At 36.6% G+C, this 27,951-nt stretch overlaps 1 protein-coding gene across 9 annotated transcripts in view; it reads left to right on the top strand.

The window, feature by feature from the left end:
* The window catches only part of PPP1R9A (protein phosphatase 1 regulatory subunit 9A), a 319,759-nt gene that overhangs the window by 226,508 nt on the left and 65,300 nt on the right, over positions 1-27,951 (top strand). For all 9 annotated transcript variants that reach the window (XM_055124178.1, XM_055124185.1, XM_055124184.1 and 6 more), the window contains 5 exons: positions 4,194-4,349; positions 13,897-13,950; positions 16,379-16,608; positions 19,259-19,355; positions 19,450-19,621. In XM_055124178.1, the coding sequence (XP_054980153.1) occupies positions 4,194-4,349; positions 13,897-13,950; positions 16,379-16,608; positions 19,259-19,355; positions 19,450-19,621 (709 nt within the window). The remainder of the gene's footprint in view (positions 1-4,193; positions 4,350-13,896; positions 13,951-16,378; positions 16,609-19,258; positions 19,356-19,449; positions 19,622-27,951) is intronic.

Raw genomic sequence — 27,951 nt, 5'->3', positions numbered from 1 at the left:
TACCTTCAGATTGTATATTTATCACTCTTACTGCATTACTTTTAATTAATGTCACTATGATTTACCATGGCTGGAGCGATGGCACAGCGGGTAGGGCATTTCCCTTGTACACGGCTGACCCTGGTTTGATTCCTCTGCTCCTCTGGGAGAGCCCAGCAAGCTACCAAGAGTATCTCGCCCGCCTGGCAGAGCCTGGCAAGCTACCTATGGCATATTCGATTATGCCAAAAACAGTAACAACAAGTCTCACAATGGAGACCTTACTGGTGCCCGCTTGAGCAAATCGATGAGCAACGGGATGACAGTGACAATGATACAGTGATGATTTACCATGTACCTTTTCTAATATATATTTGTAGATTATCACTTAAGAACACATCAGATATGAAATTAATTTTTTTTAAATTTATAACATTTAATTATATCAGTAAATGGAAACTATCAGGAATTAACTAGCACCTACTCTTCTGCCAGAGACAGACATTTGGAATGATGTTTATAATTTACATATTTTCATATTGGTTTCCAAAGCGTTCAAGGGAGAGTTCTCATACCGAGGCTTTCTACAGCAGGATTTCTCATATGGCCTCTTGTGGCCCTGAGCATATTCCAAGGAGCCACAGATGAAAATTGTGGAAATAAGAGCCACGGAATGGGATTAGAGAATTAGTTGATAGGACGTAGGGACACAGGAAGGAAACTTGAGTTGGAAGGGGGCCATAGTAAGCAAAGGTTGACAGTGCTGCTCTGTGGACTCAAGAAACCAACCTCTTTCCCTCTCATCAAATCATCTCTGATTTTATTTGGGAGAAAAGTAACTTTTACTATTCCTATGGATAGTACCTGGGAGTAAGCTTTTTGTAATACAAGGTGTAAATGCTTTCTTTTATTTTTTAAATTTATTTTATTTATTTATTTATTTATTTATTTATTTATTTTTTGCTTTTTGGGTCACACCCAGCGATGCACAGGGGTTACTTCTGACTCATGCACTCAGGAATTATTCCTGGCGGTGCTCGGGGGACCATATGGGATGCTGGGAATCGAACCTGGGTCGGCTGTGTGCAAAGCAAATGCTCTACCTGCTGTGCTATTACTCCAGCCCCTGTGAACGCTTTCTTGCATGGAACCAGTCCTGATTGAATTCCTGGAACCACAGATATTCTTCGAGAAATATCAGGAGTGACATTGAGAGCACCAAGCAGAAAGTAAGCCCTGGGCACAACCAGTGTGCTCCAAAAATCCAAGGGGAAAAAAAAAAAGACTAATACGTAACCAGCAAAGAAAGTGAATGCTTTGTCCTAAGTAGCCTGAATTTACTTCTATACAGAAATGCCACCAAAGTCAAGCTCTCAGTAAGAGCCTCATTCAGGGAAGTGGAGTCAAAGAGATTCTTGCAACAACTGTTTCATTTTGGCCAATGGCTGTCAGATTCCTGACTAAAAATTGTATTACTTAAATGGATTCCAAACTTATGAGAAATGTAGAAACCTTGTAGAGAAGTCAATATAGGCACAGACATAATTACAGAGAATGGTACCTGTGAGAAGCCTAGAATCATTTCACTTGATAAATGGAAGTCAATGGAAATTTAATATGCTCTTTTAGACATTCAGAATTACTACAGTAATGTTAATGACCAGATCTCTCTCAGATCCAAATGTATAAGAAATAGTTTCCTTACCCTTTAGTATGAAGGATGTGGTACAGAACCAAGAGAAAAATGGGTACTGCCAAGCCATTTAATCAAAGGAATAGATCACTCAGCGCACTGTTTATGAAAAAAAAATATTACCTTAGAACATGGATTTCTGTCTGTTTTATAGGTTAGGTATAATAATACCTGAAGAAATAGAGATAAATCAAATGAACTTTATCTTTCAACCCCTGTGAGCCTGCGATTTAGCCTTAAGTTATTTTATAAGGTATAGATTTCAAACAATTATTATTATTATTATTTTTGCTTTTGGGGTCACACCCAGCGATGTACAGGGGTTACTCCTGGCTCATACACTCAGGAATTACTCCTGGCCGTGCTCAGGGAACCATATGGGATGCTGGGAATCAAACAATTATTTTGAATTAGAGTGTTACAGCCTGATGCTGCCAGGAAAGAAGCTTCTTTTTAATAATGTGAAGGAAGTTAGTCATGAGGAGAAACATTAATTCCAGAGTTCATTCTAAAGGGCTCTATGGATTATCATGAAGAAATGAAGCCAATATAATATAATAAAATAAAATTATGGAAGTTTTGTTATATTTTAAAGTGTGTAGTCCATTTTAAAGAAACAATGACTCAGAATTTTGGCCATTGGTCATCAAGTTATACTGTGTCTCTAGTACCAGATCTTTGGCTTTCTTAGAAAAAAAGAACCTAGAATTTTATGTGAAATATGTATTTAAAAAATTAGAGAAATACTCCAATTTGTCAAAGGACTGTTGCAGGCCGACCAGTGCCCTTGCTTGGGCTATTTCCTAGACTCAAGTGGCTTATTTTTAGATCACCCTTGAGCCACCACAATAGAAAACAACAAAAATAAATAGTGATTTAATTCCAAAGCATAGGAAAATTAATCAACTAAATTTTTTAAGACTGATGTTCATTTTCATGCTGAATCTTTTATTGATTTCTGTTGCCAGTGGGGTCTCCCTGAGTGACTTATGTAAAGTGGGGAGGAGAGAGGCGGTAGCCTCAAGAAGAAAATCTACCTCTTTCTCTCTACCCACTTCTTCCATTTTGTGAGGCAGCTGGGGAAATCTAGGACTGATAAAAATCTGCGATGAGCCCTTGGACAATGTAGACCTCACATCTCACCAGCCCCCCTGAGGCACTTGTCAAGCTACACCTGAGGTCCACTTGCTCTGCCTAGCCCGGGAGATGATCCCACTTACTCCAGCTGGAGCAAGGAATGCATTTTGCAGGAAAGTCTGACCTAGACTTTACCCAGATTTTTTTTTTTTGGTCCATAGCCTTACCCTCACAAAAAAGAATTTCAGGAGAAAGCAAATAGTGAAATAAATGCAATTTTATTTGGAAATGTTAAGGAAGAGCGGGGAGAGAGGGAAGGAGAGACAATGAGAGAGAGAAACACATTCAAGAAACAATGCAGGCTTCTCCAGATGCAGAGAGCTAGGATATGCATTTCAGGGGAGATGCAGGCAACATGTGCATATGGGCACCATGTGCACAGACAGCCTAGCCTGGGAACACATGAGTGTTCTCTTTTTTTGTCCAAGTTAATTTATATATACTTTCCCCGAACTACCCCCACATGGGACTTTCTACCTAGTTAAGGGCCCATTGCTATGGCATTGTCAAGAAGGGTCTGAAGTCTTTAATAGTCTGTCTCCATACCTTTAACACAACCCTTGTTTCTGCTGGAGCTTCTGGGAGAGGGAGGATATTACAGACTTCTAAGCCATTTCTGGTGCCACTTGTCAACCTCAATTCCTCAGACACAACCTCATTGTCCACAAAGTGAGTCCTGGCAATAATAATCCACATAGAGCTGACAGAGTAACTTCTTTCAACCCCCAAATCTAGAGTTTTATTACATCCCAAGAATTCATTACCAGAGGGCTCCCCTAACTGACTACCTGTAAGTTATTTATTTTATTTGTTTTCTGTTTTTTGATCCTCACCCACCTGTGCTCAGGGCATACTCTTGGCTCTGTGCTCAGGGATCAGTCCTGGCGGGGTTCGAGAGACCATCTGCTGCAATGCTGGGGATCCAACCAGGGTTGGCCATGTGTAAGCATCTTGGTCTTTGCACTATTTATAAGGCCAGCTCTGAATCTTTTTATCTCCCCCTCTGTCTCCTGTGCTCTCAATATTGTATAATTATCCACATAGATGGTCCGGATCGAAGTACATTTATTATTTCCCTTAGCACCATAATTTGATATGGCAAAATCATAATAAGATTGAAAACAACTTTTGTTACTATACTAAGGTGCTTCTGATGTTATTTGATTTTCAGAAATCCACATGTATGAGATAGGCATGTCCATTTGGATCTTTAAACTAACATGTGTTTATAACTTTGGCTGCATGTGGCTTGCTTGACTTAAACAACTTACTCACACTTTTACCTTCGGTGCCATGTTTTATTTCTATTTCATAAAGTATTTTCAAATAACCACCTTATCCAACAGTAAAGACAGCCAGATTTCTGAAATCCCCTTGCTTTCAGACAGGAGAATATGCCACAGATGAAGAGGAGGATGAGGTAGGCCCTGTCCTTCCTGGCAGTGACATCGCCATTGAAGTCTTCGAGCTGCCTGAGAATGAGGATATGTTTTCTCCATCAGACCTGGACACAAACAAGCTGAGTCACAAGTTCAAAGAGGTAAGCCACTGGCCTGCCAAGTGACTTTGTAAACCTGTCCATTTCATTATTCAATGCATTTGTTAGGAAAGTAAAATCATTTCTTAAAGGACTGTTTTTTAATAACAGATTATTTTGAATCCATTGAATTTTAAGCTAACATGTAAGCAGGTATCATTTGTACTTGGTATTTGTCTTAGTGACAGTTTACAACGTGTCTGTTCCATAATTTCAAACTATGACTTAAATGCTTGGTTTTCTCAGTGTATATTTTTCCACTTTATTAAAGTTTTGTAACCTGGTGATAGATTTTCTTTTTAAAAAGAGATTAGTTCAGGGGCTGGAGCAATAGCACAGCGGGTAGGGCATTTGCCTTGCATGCGGCCGACCGGGGTTCAATTCCCAGCATCCCATATGGTCCCCTGAGCACCGCCAGGCGTAATTCCTGAGTGCAGAGCCAGGAGTAACCCCTGTGCATTGCCAGGTGTGACCCAAAAAGCAAAAAAAAAAAGAGATTAGTTCAGATACAGAAGGGAACACCAAGTAAAGTGTGGTGGGATGACCCACTCAGGATGGGAGAGGCATGCTCAAAGCAGACTATAGACTGAACACGATGGCCACCCAATACCTCCATTGCTAATCACAACACCCAAAAGGAAAGAGAGAACAAAAGGGAATGCCCTGCCACAGAGTCGGGGTGTGGGGGAGATGGGAGGGTGGGAGGGATGCTGGGGTCATCAATGGAGAACGGGCACTGGTGGAGGGATGCATAATCAAGCAGTGTATACTGAAACACAAGCACAAAAATATGTAAATCTGTATCTGTACCCTCACGGTGATTCATTAATTTAAAAATAAATAAATAAATAAAAAGAGATTTCTAGAAATACATTTTTTCTTCATTTCCTAAAACAGGCATTTGTGGAATATAAAGTAGCATAATATGAGACTAACACCTAAGGACAGTAGAGATAAGGGACAAGAGGATCACACCAAGGTTTAGAAGCCAGTCCCACGTGCTAGGGGAAAAGGTAGTTAGGACAGAGAGGGGACCACTAAGTAAATGGTGGTTGGAGGGAGCGCCCAGGTTGGGGGACGTATGGTAAAAGTAGACATAGGACCAAATATGATGACCTCTTAGTATCTGTATCGAAAATCACAATGCCCCAAATGAGAGAGAGAGCAAGAAGGACTGTACCTGCCACAGAGGCAGGGAGTGGGGTAGGGTGCGGGTGGCGGGTGGGACACTGGGAACTATGGTGGTGGGAAATGTGCACTGGTGGAGGGATGGGTGCTCGAGCATTGTTCGAATGAAATGCAATCCTGCAAGTTTGTAAGTGTATCTCACGATCATCCAATAAAACTTGTTTATTAAAAAAAATAAATAGGAAAGGTTTCAACAGGAATAAAAAGACATACCCAAGTAGTTTAATTGAAAAAAATTCAGTAGAAGGATTTTAAATGGAACTACCAGGGAGTGGTGAAAGACTAACAACAGTGATTGTCATCTTTTTTGGCTGTCTCTGGTAAAGAATGGTAGAGAGAACTTTTCTGAAAGGAGAATCATTCAGCATCTGCATCTTTGTAGAATAATAACACTACCGAAAACTGAATCTTAAAGGCAAGTGAGCTAATTACCCAAATCCTTCTCTCTTATACTGGCTGATGCCTCCCATCAGCCTGATACAAAGGAAGGGAGGCAGAGACAGTTTTTTGAGGGGATTGTTGTCAGTAAATGTCCATAAACTTTTGCAGATTTACTGCTCAGAATGCAACAGTAAAGTGGAAACTGATGAATGTTTCCCCCCAGCAATCTAATGTTTTAGAGAACATTCTTCCTTGTTAAAGACATTTGTCATTATTTACCATCTTCCTACAACTTTGCAGCTGTGAGGCTTTAAAAATCACTCCTTTGTGGTTTCAGCTCTCTTATTATCTTGACTTAGGAAAAAAATGTTCTCCTGCACATAGAAAAGAAATTTGAAAATTGAAGTCTTTTTTGCTTCTAATTTTCTTTCCTTTATAATTTTTAATTTGAATGTATAATAAACCTATCAGTTTTATATATCGTGATGCTCTGGCTGGTATATTGACTTACCTTTTTAATTACTTATGATTTATATTTGTGTAGCTAATATCAGAGTGAATGTACTTGTCAAATGTTTTTTGTTTTAAAAATGTTTCTAAAAGGTTTTGAAAGATACAGAAATTTTCATACAGAATTATGAAAATGTAAAACAACATTCATAATCTCAGTTTGAAGTACTTGGGATCATAAGAAATAAACTGTTTTAGTGGCTGGAGCTATCTTACAGCAAGTAAGGCATTTACCTTGCACGTGGCCGACCAGGGTTCGATTCCCAGCATTCCATATGGTCCACCGAGCACCACCAGGAATAATTCCTGAGTGCAGAGCCAGGAGTAACCCCTGAGCGTGTTATGTACCTTCCTACTGAAATTCTGATATCCTCTGTTTTTTTTTCTTATTAATATGTCTTTGCACTGTTTTGGCCTGTATTGGTTAATTTGAAAGTTAACAATATCGAGCATATATTGGAATTGTTATAGAATACAAGTGCCCAATTTTAATTTTCAAAATAGTTGACAACATGATAAGCACTTTCATTAAATGCTTACCTGCCTTTATTTGGTTGGAGTACCTGCGTGATTACCTACAGAATGTGTGCCTTTACACTCTGAATGGCTTTCAGCCATCACATTCTTCTCCATTTTTTTTAATTTTTGGAACTTCCAATGCTGAAAATGGGGTATTCTAATTTTCATGATATCAGAATGATAATTTGGCTAATTTTATATATTAATTCACCACTTTTTGTCCTAAAATTGCAGGACATGTTTCATTCTTTGAAATTAACATTGCATATTATAAAGAAAAAGGTTAATCCCTATATGGTGTTTGGATGCTTGCATTATTTTAGGCTTGTCCTTTAATTGTCATCACATTTTCTTGAAGTATTCCTTTCATTAATTCTTTGTCTTCTACTCTACTTTTTTGTTTCATGTTTATTTTATATTAACTCATGGATATATTCTTCATTTCTCTTTTTCGTTTGTTTCTGTTTCCTTTTTATGAATGCTTGATCTTGTATATTATTTTCTCCTGGTTTTCTTTTTCTATTTTTTTCTAAGTTGCTCTTATCATGTTCTGTTTGATGGTTTTGATAATTTTTTTCTGTGACATTGATAATTGTTTTCTGTAACATTAAATATGCACTTAACTTTAAATTCAGTGTTTTTTCACACCTCTAACATGACTTCATTTTCTTAATAGATTTTGAGCTTCTTCATACCACCCATTTCTCTTGATTCCCTTTCTCTTCATCAGCATATTCCAGCTACCTTAAAAATATGTTTTTTGTTTGCGTGATATATCCTTTTCAGTCTGCTTATTCAGGATTTCAAGTTGGCATTCATTCTCTTTACGTTGATCTAAAGTATTCAGTCCCAGGCTTATTTTTGCCAATTTCTCTGTTATTTATCTTGAAATGCCTAGAGAAGTCTTGTAGTTAATTGCTGTCTGAGAGAGTGAAGAGAACGTGATTTGTGGACTGTCAGGGGAAAGGCACGACTCCTCTAAAATAGACTGAGCACTCAGTCCGATGGGGCCACAAAACATCTCCCTTTTTAGGGAATGAAGCTTAGATATTTCTTCTTTCAACATTATGACTTTTTCATATTCTAGTAGCAGTAATTAAAATTTTCATGGTCATTTGGTTATGGGTTTTTTTTTAATGTGGTTTCACTGCTAATTGAGCAGGAAGTAGGAAAGGTGCTAATTCAGAAAACTACTGGTACCATTTAAGTAGACTGACCTGTGTTCTCATCCACCACTCGTCCCCTTGTCCCCTGGCATCATGAATATTATAGCCAATCAAAACAATTAGCATTTGTCTTGAAGATGTATTAGTCCAAATAATTTTTTAGTTTACATCTTTCAAACTAAAAGATCTAAAGAATTAGAAATGTGTTGATAATAGTTATCTTTAGGGAAATTTCCATCAACATATAAAGAAGCTATAAAATATCTATATGCATTAAACATAGGGCCAGAGTGGTTCATACGCTTGCTTTGCACACAACTAACCTGAATTCAATTCCTAGCATCACTGAATTTTACTAATTTATTGAAATGAGTCGTTTTCTATATTCAAAGTTTTAAAAGAAAATAAACCCTCAGGCACATCTGCAGGATGTTTTATGAAAGTTTTCTGTAGGAATTCATATGTTTATTTGCTCTGTAATTCCGAGATGATATTAATGCCATTTCTGATAAAAGTGTCAGATAGGATGGAAGTGTCTTATTTCTTATATTAAGACAATGGCCTACAGTCCTTGCCTTGCAATCTTTTTTTTAAAGCTTTTAAAGTTTTTTATAATAATGTCACTATGACTTATAAAGTTATTTACAATTGAGTTTCAGCCATACAGTGCTCCAGCACCAGTCTTATCTCCAGTATCAACTTCTCTCTAACAGTGTCCCCAGGTTTCGTCCCAGAAACCAGCCTGCTTCCTGGACGGGCACATTTTTAAGTTTGACCTTTGGTTGTTGTAGTTTGGATCTCTTGCTTTCAGTGTCCTTAGCTCTGTGGTTTATATATATAGATATACTTCACAACTCTACACACTGATGTGCCCAAGGCCCCTGACCATTACTCCCAGTACTTCCCATAAGCCTCTTCTTCCCCCCCTTAATTATTTTCTTTCTCATCCCAATTTTTTTCTTCAAGTCTAGATTCTCTGAAACTTGAGTGTTCCAACAGGTATTTTAAGTTTTGTTTTCACTAACAAGTCCTGTTGACCTCCTCTCCTGATAAAGTGTCATCTGACGTGTCTCAGGGGTGAGGTATAAACACTTTAACTTGTACATTGGAAAGATTATTAAACATGTGAAAGAACTTCTCTAGAATTTACAAAATCAGATTACTAGCAACCTTGCTACTTATGTCATGTCATTTTGCCTATTTGGAAGAACATTTTTATGCTCCTAAAATAGCAATAGCTCAGGACAATTGTGTTTATTTTGCCTGGGACATAGAGTTCTCCCTTGGAGCTTAGATATGATATATAGTTCAAAGCTTAAGGACATCTGACATGATTATCAAAATAAAAGACTCATCAGGCAATCTAAACACGTGTTCCACCTGATGTTTCTCTTGGTGATCTGGGAATTTCTATTAGAAGCTATTGTTTATTAATCTTATAGTTTGAGGGGGGGTTGGAGGGCCGGGGCTTCCGAGATGCATAAAGTGACCTAGGGCCATTCCTTACAACTCTTGTTGATTCAGTTCCAGGGCCCTTTGGTGCTAGGGGCCACTAGGACCAAGCACTGGTTGTGTTTGGGGGTCAATAGGTCCAGTGGTTTGTGGTCAGAAGCCATGCATTACCAGGGACTAAACCAGAGTTTGGAATACATAAGGCATGTCCCTAACTCCTATTCTATCTCTCAAGCTCCTTTCATAGTGTTTTGAGGGTAGATACAATGCCATGTTCTCACCTTATCAGTGACTGCTACCACATCTCTTGGCACCAAGTTGAGTTCAGTAAAAACTTTTTGAATAAAGAGGTAATGTTCTTTCTAAGTTTCGTTAATAACAGCACTGGTTATATGTCATTTTGCTTTTTGTGTCAGAATATCAAAGACTACTAGAAGTGATCCATGGCTTCCAGCTGGAGTAATAATTTCTTATCTTGGAGGTGATAATGATGGCATATGCCTTGGTTTTTGTGATGATTAAATGAGAAACATGTCTCAAAGCTGCTGATTTCAATTAGGCATATGGTTAAGGGAAGAATGGGTCATAAGAAGCAAATCTAAGGTTATTTCCGTCCACCACCTGCTTCAAGGAGAAATTTGATGAAGCTGTGTGGTTTCTCCAGTCTTTTCTCATCTGAACAGTGATGTTAACCTCCCTTTTCTGCTTTTCACAGACTTATCTGCAACACTAAAGGAAGATGATAAAATAGGTACAGGCTCCTACAAATATAAGAACGTTAGTGGGAAAAACTGTGTGCTGAAATTCATAATGACTAACACTTATTAGCTCTGAAGCTTAAACTGCTGACAGTTTCTGCCTATATATAATGAAAGGGTTGCATTAATTTCTGTTTGTTTGCTGTTCCAGGAATCTAAATAGGACTTCACATAGGCAAGGCAAGCGCTCTGCCACTGAGCTACATCCCTGGCAGAACCAAGTTTAGTTTGGATGATTTTTCTGTTAATAGTGATTGATTTATAGAAATTCTCCTAATATGCACACAGGACTAAAGTAATCTCACATATATAATTTTGGGCTTTATTCATTTTAAGAAAACCTTGCACTAAAACTTGTCTGTTGCTAATTTCCAAATTTATACAATTTATTCTCTTTTACTGTATTTAAAGAATTTTACTAAACTTGTAACAGTTCAAGCTTTTATCAGTATCATTATTTCACTGCTAGTGAGTGCAGTTCCTCACTGATAATACATTTTGGTAAATGGGAAGAGTGTGTAATTGAATCTCAACTCGAGCTGTTTCTCAGATCTGTCAGTTTTATACACATTATCAGGAAATTAATCTAGTATACATATTCACAAGGAAAAAGAAACACTGTCTTTAGGCAAAATTTTCTAGATTTTTTTCAGATAATTCCGCGGTAGTTCTAGCTAAATTTATTGAGACATTTTTTGATATTAACCACTGTGCCTTCCTCCCTCCCAACCCAAGTTAACATTTACATGAATTGTTTCACTTAACCACTCAATAAGAAAAGCTATGACTTGTAAAGAACTATGTTTTACAAATAGAATGGAAGTAAAAGTGAAAGTAAAAGAGCTTGAGTAACTTTCTGGTATGATATGCTTAATGTATATTTGGTTTGAGATCAATTCAGTAACTAACAACTTTTCTTTGCAATCGGCATATGTCATAAAAGACAGGATTCATTTCTCATAGATACTTTCTAAAATCAAATCATCTAGGTCTATGGGCTTGCTGGTTGTTCTGTTCTATTCTCACACTGAAGTACAAGAGTTCAATGGTAGATCACTTTTTACAGCCATGTGTGTCTTTGTATTTATATATTGTAAATAGTATCCTGCCTAACTTCTAAGGACTCTTCCCATTTTAGTTTATAACTTTATGTTGATTGAGGATATTAGGGATGGTATTTATTGGGAAAGTTGCCATTAGTGTTATTTGCACATATGAACTCTTTAATAGATGCCCATTGAACTAATCCTTATTTTCTAAGGAAAATGACAGTGGATCAGGAACCAAAAGATCCAGCTTCTGGTTCTGGTTTTTGATTCTCCTTGAGAGCTAGAGCACTTCTATGTTCATCCTACATAAACCTGGGCTTTTCATATCTAAACTTAGCCCAGAAGTATAAGCTTCCATGATTCTGAAGTTGTGAACTCTCTGTGAATACCACCTTATAGTACCTACTTGCTGAATCTATCATTCTGACTTGCCTGGAATCGCCAGATTCTAAAAGATAAATCTGGATTGAGGTTCTGTGTATTATCAGATCTCTCTGGGAGGTAGAAGGAAGTTACTATGAATTTGGATTAGCACTTGCCAGGTACATTTATGGTTTTGCACTTTGCTGAAAGCACGTACCAATATGTTAGGAAACTGAGAAGGCACGTACTATCTGTTTCACCTTTGTAGAAGAATAAGAGAGGGTGCTTTCTCTCTAGAGTCTGTTAGGATGCAAAAAACAGTGACACTTAAAAGTTGCTAAGCACAGGGACATAGCTGCAGATCTGAAAACATAAGAATAAGACAAAATTCTAGTTGGGACTGGTGGGTGAATAAGAAAGATCTGGGCATAGTGGGATAGTGGTGGAAGGACATTGGTACTCTGATAATTGGTATGGTGTAGTAAACATTGTATGCCTAAAACAGTAATACTGATACTATTATAATTCATTATACCGTAATTTAAAATAATTTTGAAATTATTGGTACTTTATGTGTTAATTATTTATCACTTGTAATCTGTTTATGATAAACCCATTTTATCATGTACTCATGCATCCATTTATCAAACATTTGCTATGTATTCTTCATGAATAAGTATCAGTATAAATGTATTGGGGGAAAAAGTCAACAGTTTCTAATTCACTGCTAAAGACCAAGAGCCATCGGTATCAGAGTTGTTGCTGTGCCAGCGAAAGAACTTTACTCCGAACAGGGAAACCTGAAAACATCAAGGAAATTCATTTTGCAAGGAGCTTAGGAGTCCAGGCTATGGGTTTTCATTCATTTGCAATGGCATCTAAGAGACTGTTGAATTTACCTGTCCTTGATTCTTTGATTTCTGTTTTCTCTTTTCATGCTTCCCATATTCCCCTACTAGCCAGATGATTACAAATGAGGGCTATAAGGTATTGTGATAGCCAAAGGGTCATATTGCAAGTCTGGGAACTGCATGTTTCTATCCTTCCATCAGCTAAATCACTTCCTTCTAAGAAAACCTTAGATTTATTTAATTAGATGTTCAATCTTCCATGTATAATCTTAAATTCCAAAATGCTCTGAAAACAATTTTACTGAATGTTTTTGTGGAGGTAAATCTATTTGGTGATAAATCAGATTTAAAATAGCAGGATGCTATTTACAATTTTTATATTCTCACTCAGTGAAAATATTCATGTTTGGTGGCAGAAATATTAGCGAGTTTGATTACATGCTGAATGCTTCCACAGTCCCACTTGTGGGTAATATCCAATTTATGGAAAATGCATCTTAGTATACTTCTGAATGGAAGAATTCTGAATTCTAAAAACATCAGCCCCAAGAATTTTAGAGACAACACTGTCAACCATATATATTTTCCTGAAATCTGGGTAATTTATTCATCTCTTAAGGAAATGAGTACTTGGTTTATTCCTCCCTTAAGGAGAAAACAAAGTGGGGGCAGGGTAAAAGCAAAACAAATGTAAATGACAGCGGCTCTAGGGTAATAAACAAACCGAACCTTCGGGGAATGGAGGCTGGATTAGAATTGGAGTGGATCTTTTAGGAGGCACAAATCTAGATCTGTATATCTCCTACAATTAAAAATAAAATAAAATTAAAAGATTTCACAGTATCGTTTTTCCGACTGCACCAGCCCGAGCTGTAAAAGGTCTGCTCTACCGGATGTGCTGTGAATTGTGAAACCATAGCACCACCTTTCTTTCAGACTTGGAATAGGATCTGCACACAGCTGTTGTCTAGCTAGCTTACTCCACGAGACTGCAAGGGAACAATTTCTTTACACTTAAATCAAAAAGAGCTGCTTCGAAGATGGCAAACAAATGTGTTTTCTCCTCTTTTGTCCCTGAGCAATTAAATTTGTAACCTAATCTCATATTTGGGAGTGTGGCCATAAACCCTGTGTTTAATTAGTTTGCACCTAGTACATCCTTTTACACACTAGACGTTTCAATTTACAACCTGCTGCATTGCAGCACTTCTCTAGACCTTCAGCTATGTACTGACTTTTTTTTTTTAGCATCTGAGGCTTTAAAAATTATAGATTCACTTCTTATTTCAGATTTTTTTCTTTTCAATTTTTAGTTGCAAATCAAACATGCAGTTACAGAAGCAGAGATTCAAAAATTGAAGACCAAGGTAAGCACTTATAATATGGTGTTTGAATTATATGTTTCAAACTCCAGGTACTACGAATAGCATCAGCTAAAGACCTAAGTGAGACAGTAGGACTCACTGAAGGATTTGCTTTCTTTGCATTTGAATGAATAATAATCTGTGAGACATCCATTTTCATTGTTTGATATTCCTGCCAAAAGAGCACAAAACCCTAGATGGTAAACATGACAGTAACCTTCAGTGAAACCAGCCATTTTTCACAAATAGACATTTGCTTTTCTGTACATATATGACCAGTTCCCTATGAGCTTTCCTCACAAAGTAAATATTGTTTATGTTTCTGACATCCAAATTAACATCTTGATCATTAATTTTGTATGCAAGGGCTCTTTCCCTTTATTTACCTTATTTTAAATCAGCTTAATCATTGAACTTGAACTTAGCTATCAGAAATGTATTATAGGGCACTTTATTTTTTATAGAAAACTTTAATTTTTAATGAATAGCTCTTGCAAAATATGCATAATTGATTTTAGGTGCCAGAATAACTGGAAAAATTTAAACAAGCATAGTTCACATTTAAATTTGTAGGAAAAAAAACAGGTGTTGATAAAAAAGCATGTCATTTTGGTCTACGCATGAAAGAATGCAAGATTGAGAAGGTTATTTTAAACTGATAAATTTTAATGTACTTTTAAGTTCTTAAACTTAATTTTAATTTTTTAAAATATGTAATTCTGAAGACTGAAAACATTATTTGAAATGCTTTTATGACAGTGTTCTTCATTGTTTTAATGGCCTTTAAAAAATTAGAAATAATTCTTCTCCTACCACTAATGATCTGTTTTCTTGTTCACATTAAACACTTGCTTTGGCTTTTACATGTGTTTTAAATGGAGATGAATTATCGAGGTTATTTTTGTTAAATGGTATTCTCAGCTAATAACTCTGCAACTCTTTAGTCAAAACATCTCTATACATCATTCATGGTGTCAGCCCAGTCCTGTGAATAATATTTTTAAAATCAGTAGTGGTTAGCAAATAAACAACTTGAATACAAAAGATTGTTTAGTAAAATATGCAGTGAAAATGTTGTCATTCTTAAATTGCTATTATTTCTTGACATAGATTAGAAGAATAGAAGCTTTTTTAAATTATTGGTTATAATCAAGGAAAAATATTCTTTATAATTGCACTTTGATAAAATATAAATGTTACATGGTAAACAATTTCAAAACTTATATAAATTAGTATTTTTCACATTATTGTATTTATATATAATATCAACATGCTTTATTCTGGCTATTTATTTTCCATGTTGATAATAGAATTATGTTTTGATATGTTTTTGACTCTTTGTTTCTTTGTAATACATTTTGCCAAAGTATTTAGTCTGAAATACACAAATATTACACTTTGTGATATGCTGTAAGATTTTGGAGTGTTATTTTGAAAATTGATGTTTGTAATGACTGTTCATCCCCTTGAACTTTAAAAGAGGTTTGTGAAATAGATGGAGCACTGGATTTAATGTCAGACACTAATTGTAAGTGGCCTTTGATCTCACATAAAGACTCAGCCTTGAAGTTCTGTAGAAATGAAGAGACTGGACTTGTTTAGTATTTATTCCTAAGAGTCCTTGGAAGCAAAAACACATAAAATGTTGCCTTTCTGTTCTATTGGAGTAATTTAAAGAAATTCAGCAATAACATTTTTTTATTAAACTATATTTTTATATTTATGGACATTGAGATTATACAGCTCTAGAAATTTATAACTTGAATGTCAATATAATAGTATCTTAAGGATATGAACAAGATAAATAAACTAACATTTCTCACATCATTATGTTTAAGGAGCTATATGAAGGGCACTGATGAGTTATGTCATAATTCTGATATAATTGAGTCCAAAAAGAACTTAAGTTACTTGCCCAAAGACTAATGGCAGCAGAATTGGAATATTCCAATCTAAGCTGAATGATTCCAAAGCATCCCTCTTAAGTCATTCTGTCATACTGTGCTTCAGACCCTCTTTCCTCTCCTTTCTGTGACTCTTCGCTCCCTTTATAATATTTTTAATATATAACTACACAGGAAAAAAACTCCGTAAGAAAATGTGTTTAAGGTCATTAGATAGAATAAATCAAACTCCAAACATTTTTTAGGGCTTACAGAATTTCCATGCTTTGACAAAAAGGTCATGGGAGTTGAAATCAAATCCATGTCTAATTATTTGTCAGATGTGTGAACTTGAACAAATCATTTAACTTTTCAAGGCTTCCACTTTATAATTTATAATAATACTTTTCCACTATTCTCAAGATGTTCTTATAATTATGGATATGTAACAGTGGGATAAAAGAAAAAATGTAATAAATATATATACTCATGAAATTTTTTCTGGAAATGTATCCTGTTATCTTTGTCTTGATATTTACTTCCTCTAGCTGCAAGCAGCAGAAAATGAGAAAGTGCGGTGGGAATTAGAGAAAACACAACTTCAACAGAACATAGAAGAGAATAAAGAAAGAATGTTGAAATTAGAGAGCTACTGGATTGAGGCTCAAACATTATGCCATACAGTGAATGAACACCTCAAAGATACTCAAAGCCAATATCAAGCCTTGGAAAAGAAATACAATAAGGCAAAGAAACTGATCAAGGATTTCCAACAAAAGTAAGAAACTTCTAACCTAAAGAATAATTGTATGTGAGGCTGGAGCGATACCACAGCGAGTAGGGCATTTGCCTTGCACGAGGCCGACCCAGGTTCCATTCCCAGCATCCAATATGGTCCCCCAAGCACCGCCAGGAATGATTTCTGAATGCAGAGCCAGGAGTAACCCCTGTGCACCTATGAGTATGACCCAAAGAGCAAAAAAGAAAGAAAGAATTGTATGTGTCAATAGGTTTATATTTAATAATTTTGTAATACCAGTTAAAGCATAAATAGCATGTTTTGGAAATTACCTATATCATTTTTCATCTGAGATTATATCCTTGTTTATGGGTTTTTGGCAATGTTACCTCTCAACTTTTTGTATGCTCATTGATATCATTGATAGTATAAAACCAGGGATATCAGTGGAGGGAAATGGACACTAGTGAATGAATTGGTATTAGAACATATACACCTGAAACTCAATTATGAATGACTTTGTAATTCTATCATTCATGGTGATTCAATTTCTAAATAATTAAAAATAATTATGAAAATGACTTAACTGACAGTAAATATTAAAACATTTAAAATTCCTTTTCCTTTTTTCTTTTTCTTTCTTTCTTTCTTTCTTTCTTTCTTTCTTTCTTTCTTTCTTTCTTTCTTTCTTTCTTTCTTTCCTTCTCTCTTTCTTTCTCTCTCTCTTTCTTTCTCTCTCTCTCTTTCTCTCTCTCTCTTTCTCTCTTTCTTTCTTTCTTTCTTTCTTTCTTTCTTTCTTTCTTTCTTTCTTTCTTTCTTTCTTTCTTTCTTTCTTTCTCTTTCTTTTTCTCTTTCTCTTTTTCTCTTTCTCTCTTGCTTTCTTTCTTTCTTTCTTTTTCTTTCTTTCTTTCTCTCTCTTTCTTTCTTTCTTTCTTTCTTTCCTTCTTTCTTTCTTTCTTTCTTTCTTTCTTTCTTTCTTTCTTTCTTTCTTTCTTTCTTTCTTTCTTTCTTTCTTTCTTTCTTTCTTTCTTTCTTTCTTTCTTTCTTTCTTTCTGAGGTAAGCCACCCCTGACTGTGCTCAGAGCTTACTCCTTGCTCTGTGCTCAGGGATCATCACTCTTGGTGGAGAATAGGGTACCACTTTTCGTACCACGGACCTATCCAGGGTCAACTGCAAGCAAGGAAAACACACTGTCCATTATTCATTCCATAAACACTTTAATTTTTGTCCTTTTTAGAGTAGCTCTTTGATTTGGAACCATTGAAACCCCAGGTGAAGTCACATAGAATGACTTTGGGACAAAGCCCATGCAAGATAGCATTTGGGGTCTTGATGCAGTTGCTTCTCCCTCTACTCCTAGAATCAGTACCTATATAATGTTCTCACTACAGAGAGTGTCGATATTGACTAGCAAGACTCCCTGCCCTGCTTCTTTGCATTTCTCAGCTATTGAGAGAATCACTGGGGTCTCAGTTCACTATTACAAGACTCTGCTTTTGAATTTTAATAAGTCTTTCTTAACTAAAGCTGCTGTTTGCTTCCATCTGTTGAATCTTAGTGTAATTTCAGGGAATCTGATCTGGGAGATTTTTTAAATTTATTAAGGCACTATGCTTTACAAATTAGTCATAGTTGAGTTTCAGGCCTGTAATGTTCCAGCACCAATCTCACTATCAGTATCAACTTCTCTCTTCTACTGTCCCGTTTTCTTCGAAGTTCCAAAGTGCCTCCTTGACAGGCACATTTTTAAGTATGGGTGTTGTAGTTTGGATCTGGAAGCTTTTCCCTGGATTTTTTTGTAATCAATAACTTGATTTGCTAGAACAATAAAACGGAAAGCGGGTACCTTTTCTGAAAGTCTTCTAAGATTGCCAAGAAATTAGGCATGTACATAAGATACACCATATTTTTGTTGGAAAAAAATCTTTGATATTTAAAAAGATTATAATAAGATTTATTGTAGAAAGAGAGAAGTTGCTTTGTGACAGTGAATTCAGTACATCATGATTTTAACTCATCATTTTAACTATTATAAATATCTTTCCTTTAAAAAAAATTACACTCAGTTGAGGTATAAAACATTGCAGATGCAGAATTACATACACCTACCCTGGCAATTCAGTAATTAGGGGGTTGTTTGTGCAGTAGGTCCTATATAAGTGTTTATGGTGCTCTAGAATAAGGCTTACAAGTACAAATCATAAAAGCAGATTCAAAACCTCTTTTTTCACTGTGTAACACATTCAGATGTTTTATTTGCTTTTATTATTTTATATATTTTCTCTGGGCTGGAACAATAGCGCAGTGGGTAGGGCGTTCACCTTGCACGCGGCCAACCCGGGTTTGATTCCTTCGACCCTCTCAGAGAGTCCGGCAAGCTACCGAGAGTATCCCGCCCACACAGCAGAGCGTGGCAAGCTCCCCGTGGCATATTAGATTTGCCAAAAACAGTAACAACAAGTCTCACACTAGAGATGTTACTGATGCCCGCTCGAGCAAATCGGTGAGCAGCGGGATGACAGTAACAGTGATAGTGATATTTTCTCTATGACTGAGTTTTATTCATCTAAATAACTTTCCAGTTATTTATTCTGCTGTTTAGTTTAGAGTTTCAGATAAGAATTTTTATGTTTTCTCATTTATTTAATTTTTTATTTGAAAAGATTTTTTTCTTATGTTTTTCTTAAGAGAGCTTGATTTCATCAAAAGACAGGAAGCAGAAAGAAAGAAAATAGAAGATTTGGAAAAAGCTCATGTTGTAGAAGTTCAAGGCCTGCAAGTGCGGGTGAGTTGTATACTCAAAGCCAGTAAAAATAATTTGTCCAGTACTTGGGGAAGAGATCTGGTTTAGAGTTTCTTAAGTATATTTTTTTTCTTAGATTAGAGATTTGGAAGCTGAGGTCTTCAGGCTATTGAAACAAAATGGGACTCAAGTTAACAATAACAACAACATCTTTGAGAGAAGAACATCCCTTGGTGACGTCTCTAAAGGAGATACCATGGAGAACTTGGACGTCAAACAAACATCTTGTCAAGATGGCCTAAGTCAAGGTTTGTGTAATACCTACCAAAAAATTGTTTTAATGACGTATATAGTTATTTTAATTTTAGATGTTGAACCACACCTTCAACATCTTGAAAAAATGACTTACTTACTGTGCATAGGACTTTTTCCTGGCTCTTGTACACAGTGACCACATATGGTGCCAGGGCGCAACATGTGGTTCCAGGAATCAAACTAGGATTCAGTATGTGTAAGGCAAGTACTCTGCCCTCTGCACTATCTCTCCAGCCTCAATAACTCTTTCTTCTTATCCAAATATTTAAATGTTTTCCTTATCTAAAGATTTAACTGTTCCTTCCAAGTTAAAAAAGAAAAAGCTTATAAAATGGAATTTATCACTTAGCTCTTCTTATCTTATCAAAAATAAGTCCTTTGCTGTAAATAATGAAATATCAACTTAAATCGAGATAAATATTCTTTTAAAATTATTATAATTTCTAGGGTATATGCTGTGGCTCACGTGGCAGAGCAGGAACTGGCATATGTGAGTCCCTGAGTTCAATTTCCAGAACTGAAAATTTTTTAAATGAAAAATAAAACTCTCATAATTATTGATATAGTAAATAAACTGCCTTAAAATTACATAAACTTAACCTCTCTGGGGTAGTTGGTATTGTCTCTATACTAATGAGAAAGGCTGAAATTTTAAAATCTTGAAATAAAAATATTTTCATATTATCAGAAGTCCAAAAACTTGCTCCCAATACTTGGAATTCACTGAATTTAAATTTTCTGTACAGGGGCCATAGAAATAGTACAGTGCATAGGGCTCTTCTCTTGTACACACAACCAACGTGGGTTCAATACTCTGCACCCCACATGGTACCCCACACACTCCAGTGGTGATCTCTGTACACAGAGCCAGGAGTAATCCCTGAGCACCCAAAAACAAGTGAAAAAATTTCTTTACAGTTTTATCCTTTGGGGTTGGACTGATAACACAGTGAGTAGGGCATTTGCCTTGCACGCAGCCAACCCGGGTTCGATTCCTCCGCCCCTCTCAGACAGCCCGGCAAGCTACTGAGAGTATCTTGCCCGCACAGTAGAGCCTAGAAAGCTACCCATGCCATATTCGATATAACAAAAACAGTAACAAGTCTCACAATGGAGACGTTACTGGTGCCTGCTCAAGCAAATCGATGAGCAATGGGATGGCAGTGATCCATCCTTTGACCTTAGTTGTCATTTTCGGCCTCATTCCTTTCTATGAAAGACCAAATAAGACTAAAATATTGGAAACATTTTCTGTTGCAAATTGTTATGATTTTGTATAATTAGCACACAGCTCTTTTTCATGCACACACACTCATACATAGATTCTGTGTAAGTGACAGTGAATATTCACTATATATACATATATTCATATATATATGTATATATATATACATATATATATTCTGGAGAGCCCAGCAAGCTACCGAGAATATCCTGCTCGCATGGCAGACCCTGGCAAGCTCCCCGTGGTGTATTCGATATGCCAAAAACAGTAACAATAACTGGTCTCATTCCCCTGACCCTGAAAGAGCCTCCAGTCTTTGGGAAAGATGAGTAAGGAGAGGCTGCTAAAATCTCAGGGCTGGGACGAACGGAGACGTTACTGGTGCCTGCTCCAGTAAATCGATGAACAATGGGATGACATTGATGACAGTGATACAGTGATATATAGTATTTTTATAAACTGCACAAATTTACAAATAAAAAGAGAGGTTGTTAAATTTGGGTTTCATCTTTTAAACTATCAATCTTGTAGATCTTGGAAAGGGGGAAGTAAAAGGACATTGTGCAGCAGGATCATCATAATAGGCTGACAATGCAGAGGCAAAAACTTGACATGTGGTAAACTCTGTTCACTAATAAGCTATATAATTCTTTAATGGTCTTTCTCACATATTAAAATATCTCCAGTGAGATTTTCCTGATAAACAAGTGCTTATGTCATTAGCTTTTAGAACTAAACTCTTAGCCGTTAAAATTGAAAAGTATTAGAAAGCTTCAGTTTAAAATTAAAGCAATGTCTAGAGATTTGATTTCATTTCCAAAGCTTATATCCTTTTGCTGAATTTTCTCTTGATATAATCTGTAAATGGTGCTTTACTGTGGCAACTTGAGTATAGTATTTAGCACTAGCATTACCACTAACCAAAGAACTGTGTGACTTACAGAAGGTCATTCAGTATCTTTGGATCGACTTTATCATGTAAATTGTAAAAACAGTATTACTTTCTTCCCCATTATAAAAGGCCTTTTTAGGTTAATATTACTTTGTACAAGAGTTGGGAAAGGGGTCACTTTATAGCAGTCTCTAAGATTTATTTCCAAAGAAAAATGTCAGAAGTGAAATCAGCGTATTTATTTTTTTTTAAATTTTTGAATGTTCCGATTTTTTAAAATTGTGATTTATAGTAAATACATGTTCTTGCTGTGGCATGTATTAAGTATGGTCAGTAACTAGTAACTTTTCAGAGTCCAGTCATTTCTATTCATTTCTTTTAGTTTCAAAATCTGTATCTTGTCAAACATGCAATTAATAGTATTTTTTAAGTTATATGACTAAGGAAGATCAAAAATTGCACTATTAACATACCGTTTTGGATCAAAAACCTTACATTTCTTATGAACTCTTTTTCTATTATACACCCTCCATTTTGCCACATAATTATCAGTTTCCCTAGCAACACTGTGGTTTCACGGTGAGATGTAGAGACTACTAATTCTTACTGAAACCAATCCATGCTTGCGCAGTAGAGGTAGAATCCGTCATCTCAGACATAAGAAGCATACATATTAAGTAGCACTCTTCTCATTTTGCTGCCAAGGATGCTCAATGATAAATTTCCCTGAATTTCAATTGTTTGATCCTGTAAACTAAAATGGCTTGGACAGTAGCTAGATAGCAATGCTCTGGAAAGCACTTATCTAAAATGATCCTTTGCTTCTGTTGCTAGGGAACACTGAACGCCAAGAGGTTTAGAAAAGAAAGTAAAACTGTGGACCAAAAGCAAACCATTTTGCATTTGTGAAACCTCCTCCCTCCTACACCCCCCCTCAGGCATACACAGTTTAGCCAACAATAGGTATGGTGGTCGCAGCTATCCATTCTGATAGCCCCGGCCCCTTGGATGCCATGTTTTATCTCGAGCCTCCTAAGGACTGTGTTGTTCTGATTTGCTTTCAAAGCACTGAACTGCTTTACAGATAGAGTAAGTAACTCAGCATACTCTCAGGACTTGAGACAGTTCAGTGAAGCAAAAAGATTCTGGCTTAAGGGTCAATGAAAAACTGTTGAATTCAGTGAAGAAAAAAAAAGAAAGGAGTAAAGGAGATGTAGAGGAAAGGAAGGATCAAGAAGCCGATGTTTTGTTTTTTTTTTTAACCGAATGCTTGTTCTTTCTGAATAGTGCTCACCAACCTGATGTAGGTTAGTTATGTGGCTCTTGTAAATATTTAGACTCAGGAAACCATTTACCACACTTAAAATTTGCCACAATTAAAATATGTGAGGGGGCCCAGAAGATGGCACAATGCGTCAAGGTGTTGCCCTCAATTGCTGAGGCCATTCTGACAAATCTATTAGGAGTCTCCAGCAAGAAAGAATGTAGGAAGCAGCCAGGGCATGTGAGAAGCTCTGGGTTTAATCCCTGGTGCTGCATGTAGGCCTAGTAATGCTGCATACCTCATAGTCTAGAGTCCCTAGCACTGCCACTGTCATCCTGTTGCTCATCGAATTGCTCGAGCAGGCACCAGTAACGTCTCCATCATGAGACTTGTTGTTACTATTTTTTGGCATACCGAATATGCCACGGGTAGCTTGCCAGGCTCTGCTGTGGGGCCGAGATACTCTCCGTGGCTAGTCAGGCTCTCCGAGAGGGGCGGAGGAATCGAACCCGGGTCAACTGTATGCAAGGCAAACGCCCTACCACTGTGCTATCGCTCCAACCCAGAGTTCCTAGCAAGGGGAGAAAATTATATTCAACAACAAATTGAATGGTTCTCTATACTGTCTAAGCTCACTAAAGGACCTCAGTAAAATTTTGATATTGATACAGATTCATTATTTTCTGCATTCTAATGCATTTCACTTGTGCATTAGAATGTACTAAGCAATAAATTTGAATATCAAAATAAATGTCACATTTTTTTCCTGCCAAGGACGCCTTTTTTCTTCTAATTTATAGTAGTGTTCTGGTAAAATATTATTTTAATTTACATGCATTCCAAGGTGTCAAGGTAATCATTTTGCCATACCACCATTTTTTTGTATTTGTTATTTCTCACTGCTGTAGTAATGCTTGTCTGTATAACAGTTTGTACATTCGATCCAAGGGCACTGAGTGACTAGAAACATCTGTGCTTTCCATCCTTTTTTTGTCAGAATTACCATATGCGCACAGAACAGATATGTTTGAGAGATCATGATAGTGGAAAATATTGTACTCTTTATTTGATTAGATTCTCTGGAAAATCAAAGAGCATATTGTCCCTGAACTTCTAGTTATTACACAGTCCTTATGATGATACTCTTTCAGGTATTTTAAATACTGTTTGATTAAAGATTATGCATACTGTATAGAGACACTAAAAGAAAGAGTAAGACCAATGTATAGAAGTTGCATATGAAGACAGATTATGATTCTTCTACCAGGGAAGATGGTCTTTAGAAATTTTTTGAGCTTGTCAGGTTGGTTGCTGCAATGACTTTTGAGAACATTATCTATTAGAAAGAGCAATGCTAGTATCATACAATTTGTGGATGCTGGAAAGTAGCAAGATAGGTGGGTTTGGTGTGAGACCATTTAACACATAATATAAACATATTAAGAAATCAGAGGAAGTTTCAAAAAGAGAAAAACATGAGTAAAATTTATTTTTATTTTTTTTTTGCTTTTTGGGTATTACCTGGCTCTGCACAGGGGTTACTCCTGGCTCTGCACTCAGGAATTATCCCTGGCGGTGCTCAGGGGACCATATGGGATGCTGGGAATCGAACCCAGGTCGGCTGCATGCAAGGCAAACGCCCTACCCGCTGTGCTATCGCTCCAGCCCCTATTTTTCTTGATTTATAGTCCTAATTAAAGGTTTGACACCCCTTTTAAGTGTAATAGGGTGTTCTGAAACTAAAAGCAGCAGACTTTGAAAGCCTAAAGAGTGTCAAATAGTTTATTCTGTAACCATTGTGATTCATGAACAGTTTTGAGATATACCAAGAGTATGATCACTTGTAAATTTACAAGTGTAGTACAAGGAGTCCTGTAAAGCTTGGACATCCTTACAAAATAAGTTTTCTTTCTCACACTCATCTATTCAGCTAGGGCTGCAAGTTATATAGCACTGCAGGTTTATCTATCTCCAAAGTGTGAATGTGAAAGCTTATGTGAAGCATTTTATTCTTCATCCCTCCAAGTACTTACTATCCTTTAGTTTTAAGGAAAATTGAGCAAGAGAAAGCTTTTTAATTGGCACACTGTTAGAAAATGTAGACTTTAAGAATAGGCTGTGACTAGATTAATTTCTCACTCCTGTATGCCTTTAATGTTTCTTTACTACTTTCAAAACAATTGAAGAATCCTAGAAGAATGAATATTAGGCTATGAAACTGAGGTTTCTTGTTTCCTCTCCTTTCCATTACTTTTTCTACAAAATGCTATTTCATTAAGGGCCCACACTAAAAAAAAATAATCGATACCTATTGTAATTCGTATATGAATTCTGTACCCAAAAGACTTGTGGTCATGTCAGAAGAACTGTGAGCCTGCTTTAAATAACCAAGCTAGCCCAGTCTCTGGTCATCGGGCTCTGTCTATCTAATATTTGCTAGATGTTGGTTTGTTGATAACATGTTTGCATACATGAATTTGATTTCTCAGAATAGGTTTGCTGCTTTGAAATTTAGTCATATATAAATAAAATCCTTATCAAAAAGAGCTAGGGGAATAGCCAACTTCTTATTTTTTTTTACTGGCCATCTGTTTTTCAATTCTTATTTGTCATTCATTCGTTCACTAAATAGATGCTAGGCACTCTCTAGTAGTAACCTGAGGCGACCATTTATATGTTAAGATAGAATGTACTTAATTTGAAAAGATGGGTCTAGAGAGATCAAACTGGATTTAAGTTGCATGTATTCCATGCAGCCAACCCCAGTTCAATCCCTGGCACCTCAGTGTTCCCCAATTATCACTAGGCACAGCCTTGAAGGCCCTCTCTCTAAGCACCATGGGGGTTTGACCTTGGAGTTCCTGGGGGTCGCCCAGTAATTCCAACCCCTTACATTGAACCACGGGCCTGGTTGGCTGAGAATTGACCCCTTCGCCTCTTGAGATCTGCCTGAGATCACTCCCACCCTATAAACAAATATACAAATAAATATGACAAGCTAAAGGAGAAAAATCAATAAAATGACAGAGTGAAAATAATTATGTTGCAAGTATCTGTATCAGACTTATACTATTTGTGAAGATAGGCCTTCCTTTAATTTATCTCTTAAGCTTTCTAGTTGACAGAAAGAATTAGATCCCCTTCTCCATTCTTTATTCACAGTTCTCATAAGATAAAACATACTATCTGCTGAAGAGAAGTTATAACTATTGCTGCAGATAATGTACGAATTGGAGCAAATATAGTAAAATTGATAACGTCTTTAGAGTATCTCACCTGATGATTAGATGAGATAATTTTCACAGTGATTCTGTGCACTGATGGCATCCCACATATTTACAAGTTACAGTGTTGTGTTCAGCAGAAGTAATTTTAATTGCTAACAAAAGACAGGACGGTTGGGGGGGGGAGAAAAAGAGTGTGAGAGAAAGAGAGAGAGAGAGAAGCAAAGTGCCTGCCATAGAGGCAGGCTGGGGGATTGAGGGGTGATGGGAGGGAACCTGGGGACACTGGTGCTGGGAAATGTACACTGGTGGAGGGATGGGTGTTGCAATACTGTTTGACTGAAACCTAATCATGAACAGATTTGTAAGAGTCTATCTCACAACAATTCAATTAAAAAAATTAAATCCTAAAAATAAATAGAATAAAATGAATTTAAAGAAGAACAGAGAGGGGGCTGGAGCGATAGCACAGAGGGTAGGGTGTTTGCCTTGCGTGCAGCTGACCCAGGTTCAATTCCCAGCATCCCATATGGTCCCCCAAGCACCACCAGGAGTTATTCCTGAGTGCATGAGCCAGGAGTAACCCCTGTGTGACTCAAAAAGAAAAAAAAAAGAGAGAGAGAAGAGAAGGAGTGAGATATGATGGATACTTAGTGGCCTTTTAGTATAATTTGGTGCTCAGGGACTCTGGCATGTACCAAATTAAACTTGTTAACTATCTAAAACTTCTAAAATGTGTTAGAAGTTATGTTAGTGATCTCTTTCATATGTAGAAATGTAGCTTGAGAATAACAAATGGTCAAAAACAACAGATTGGAGAACTAACTGGCTTGCCATACAGGATGGACTAACAGTTGTTAAGATACCCCTTACGCAATGTTTAGTTGCTTTATTTTAAATTTTTAAAAAGCTCACTATCATGTTAGAAAATATTTGGATTAATAATAAAATAATTTATAAACATGGAAAAGTATCAGTGGCTATGCTTTATAAGGTTATAACCATTATTTGCAATTGTATGGCCATTATTTCCAGTCCTCTTTCATTTTGTTCTTAAAAATTCAATTAGTGATTCCAGGTGAACTTCTGGTTATTGCTTTGTCTAGAAGTAAGTCTCCTCTACAATTAAGCATTTTTTAAAAAGTATTTTCCACAACTGGAGTGTCACCTGCATTATTGAGTAAAGTACTGATAAGAATCCTGAAAGAGTAGGAAGTTGTTTTAAAAAATAATCTTTACACACTGCAAGTGTTACAGTTCTTAAGTGAGCTTACATAAATGTTGAGCAATGAGCTAGGAGTTATTTTCCCTAGCATTTGCTTGAATATGATTTTTTTGTGTGTCACTAGTGTTACTGGGCTGGAGCATAGCCCAGTGGTAGGACGTTCACCTTTCATGTGGCTGACCCGGGTTCAATTCCTCTGCCCCTCTCAGAGAGCCCGGCAAGCTACAAAGAGTATTGCGCCTACACAGCAGAGCCTGGCAAGCTACCCGTGGCATATTCGATATGCCAAAAACAGTAACAACAACAAGTCTCACAATGGAGTCGTTACTGGTGCCTGCTTGAGAAAATTGATGAGCAACGGGATGACAATGATACAGTGATATAAAACATTTAAATTTGTAGAATATAAGGGGACCAGACTAATTGTATAGTGGATAGGGTACTTTCCTTGCATGTGGTCTTACCAAGTTTAATCCCTGGCACCCCCATGTGG

Source organism: Sorex araneus, chromosome 1 (genome assembly GCF_027595985.1).
Source record: "Sorex araneus isolate mSorAra2 chromosome 1, mSorAra2.pri, whole genome shotgun sequence".
In the NCBI taxonomy this organism is placed as follows: domain Eukaryota; kingdom Metazoa; phylum Chordata; class Mammalia; order Eulipotyphla; family Soricidae; genus Sorex; species Sorex araneus.
Note: the sequence above shows the minus strand (reverse complement) of the source record. Positions and strands in the feature narration are given on the sequence as shown.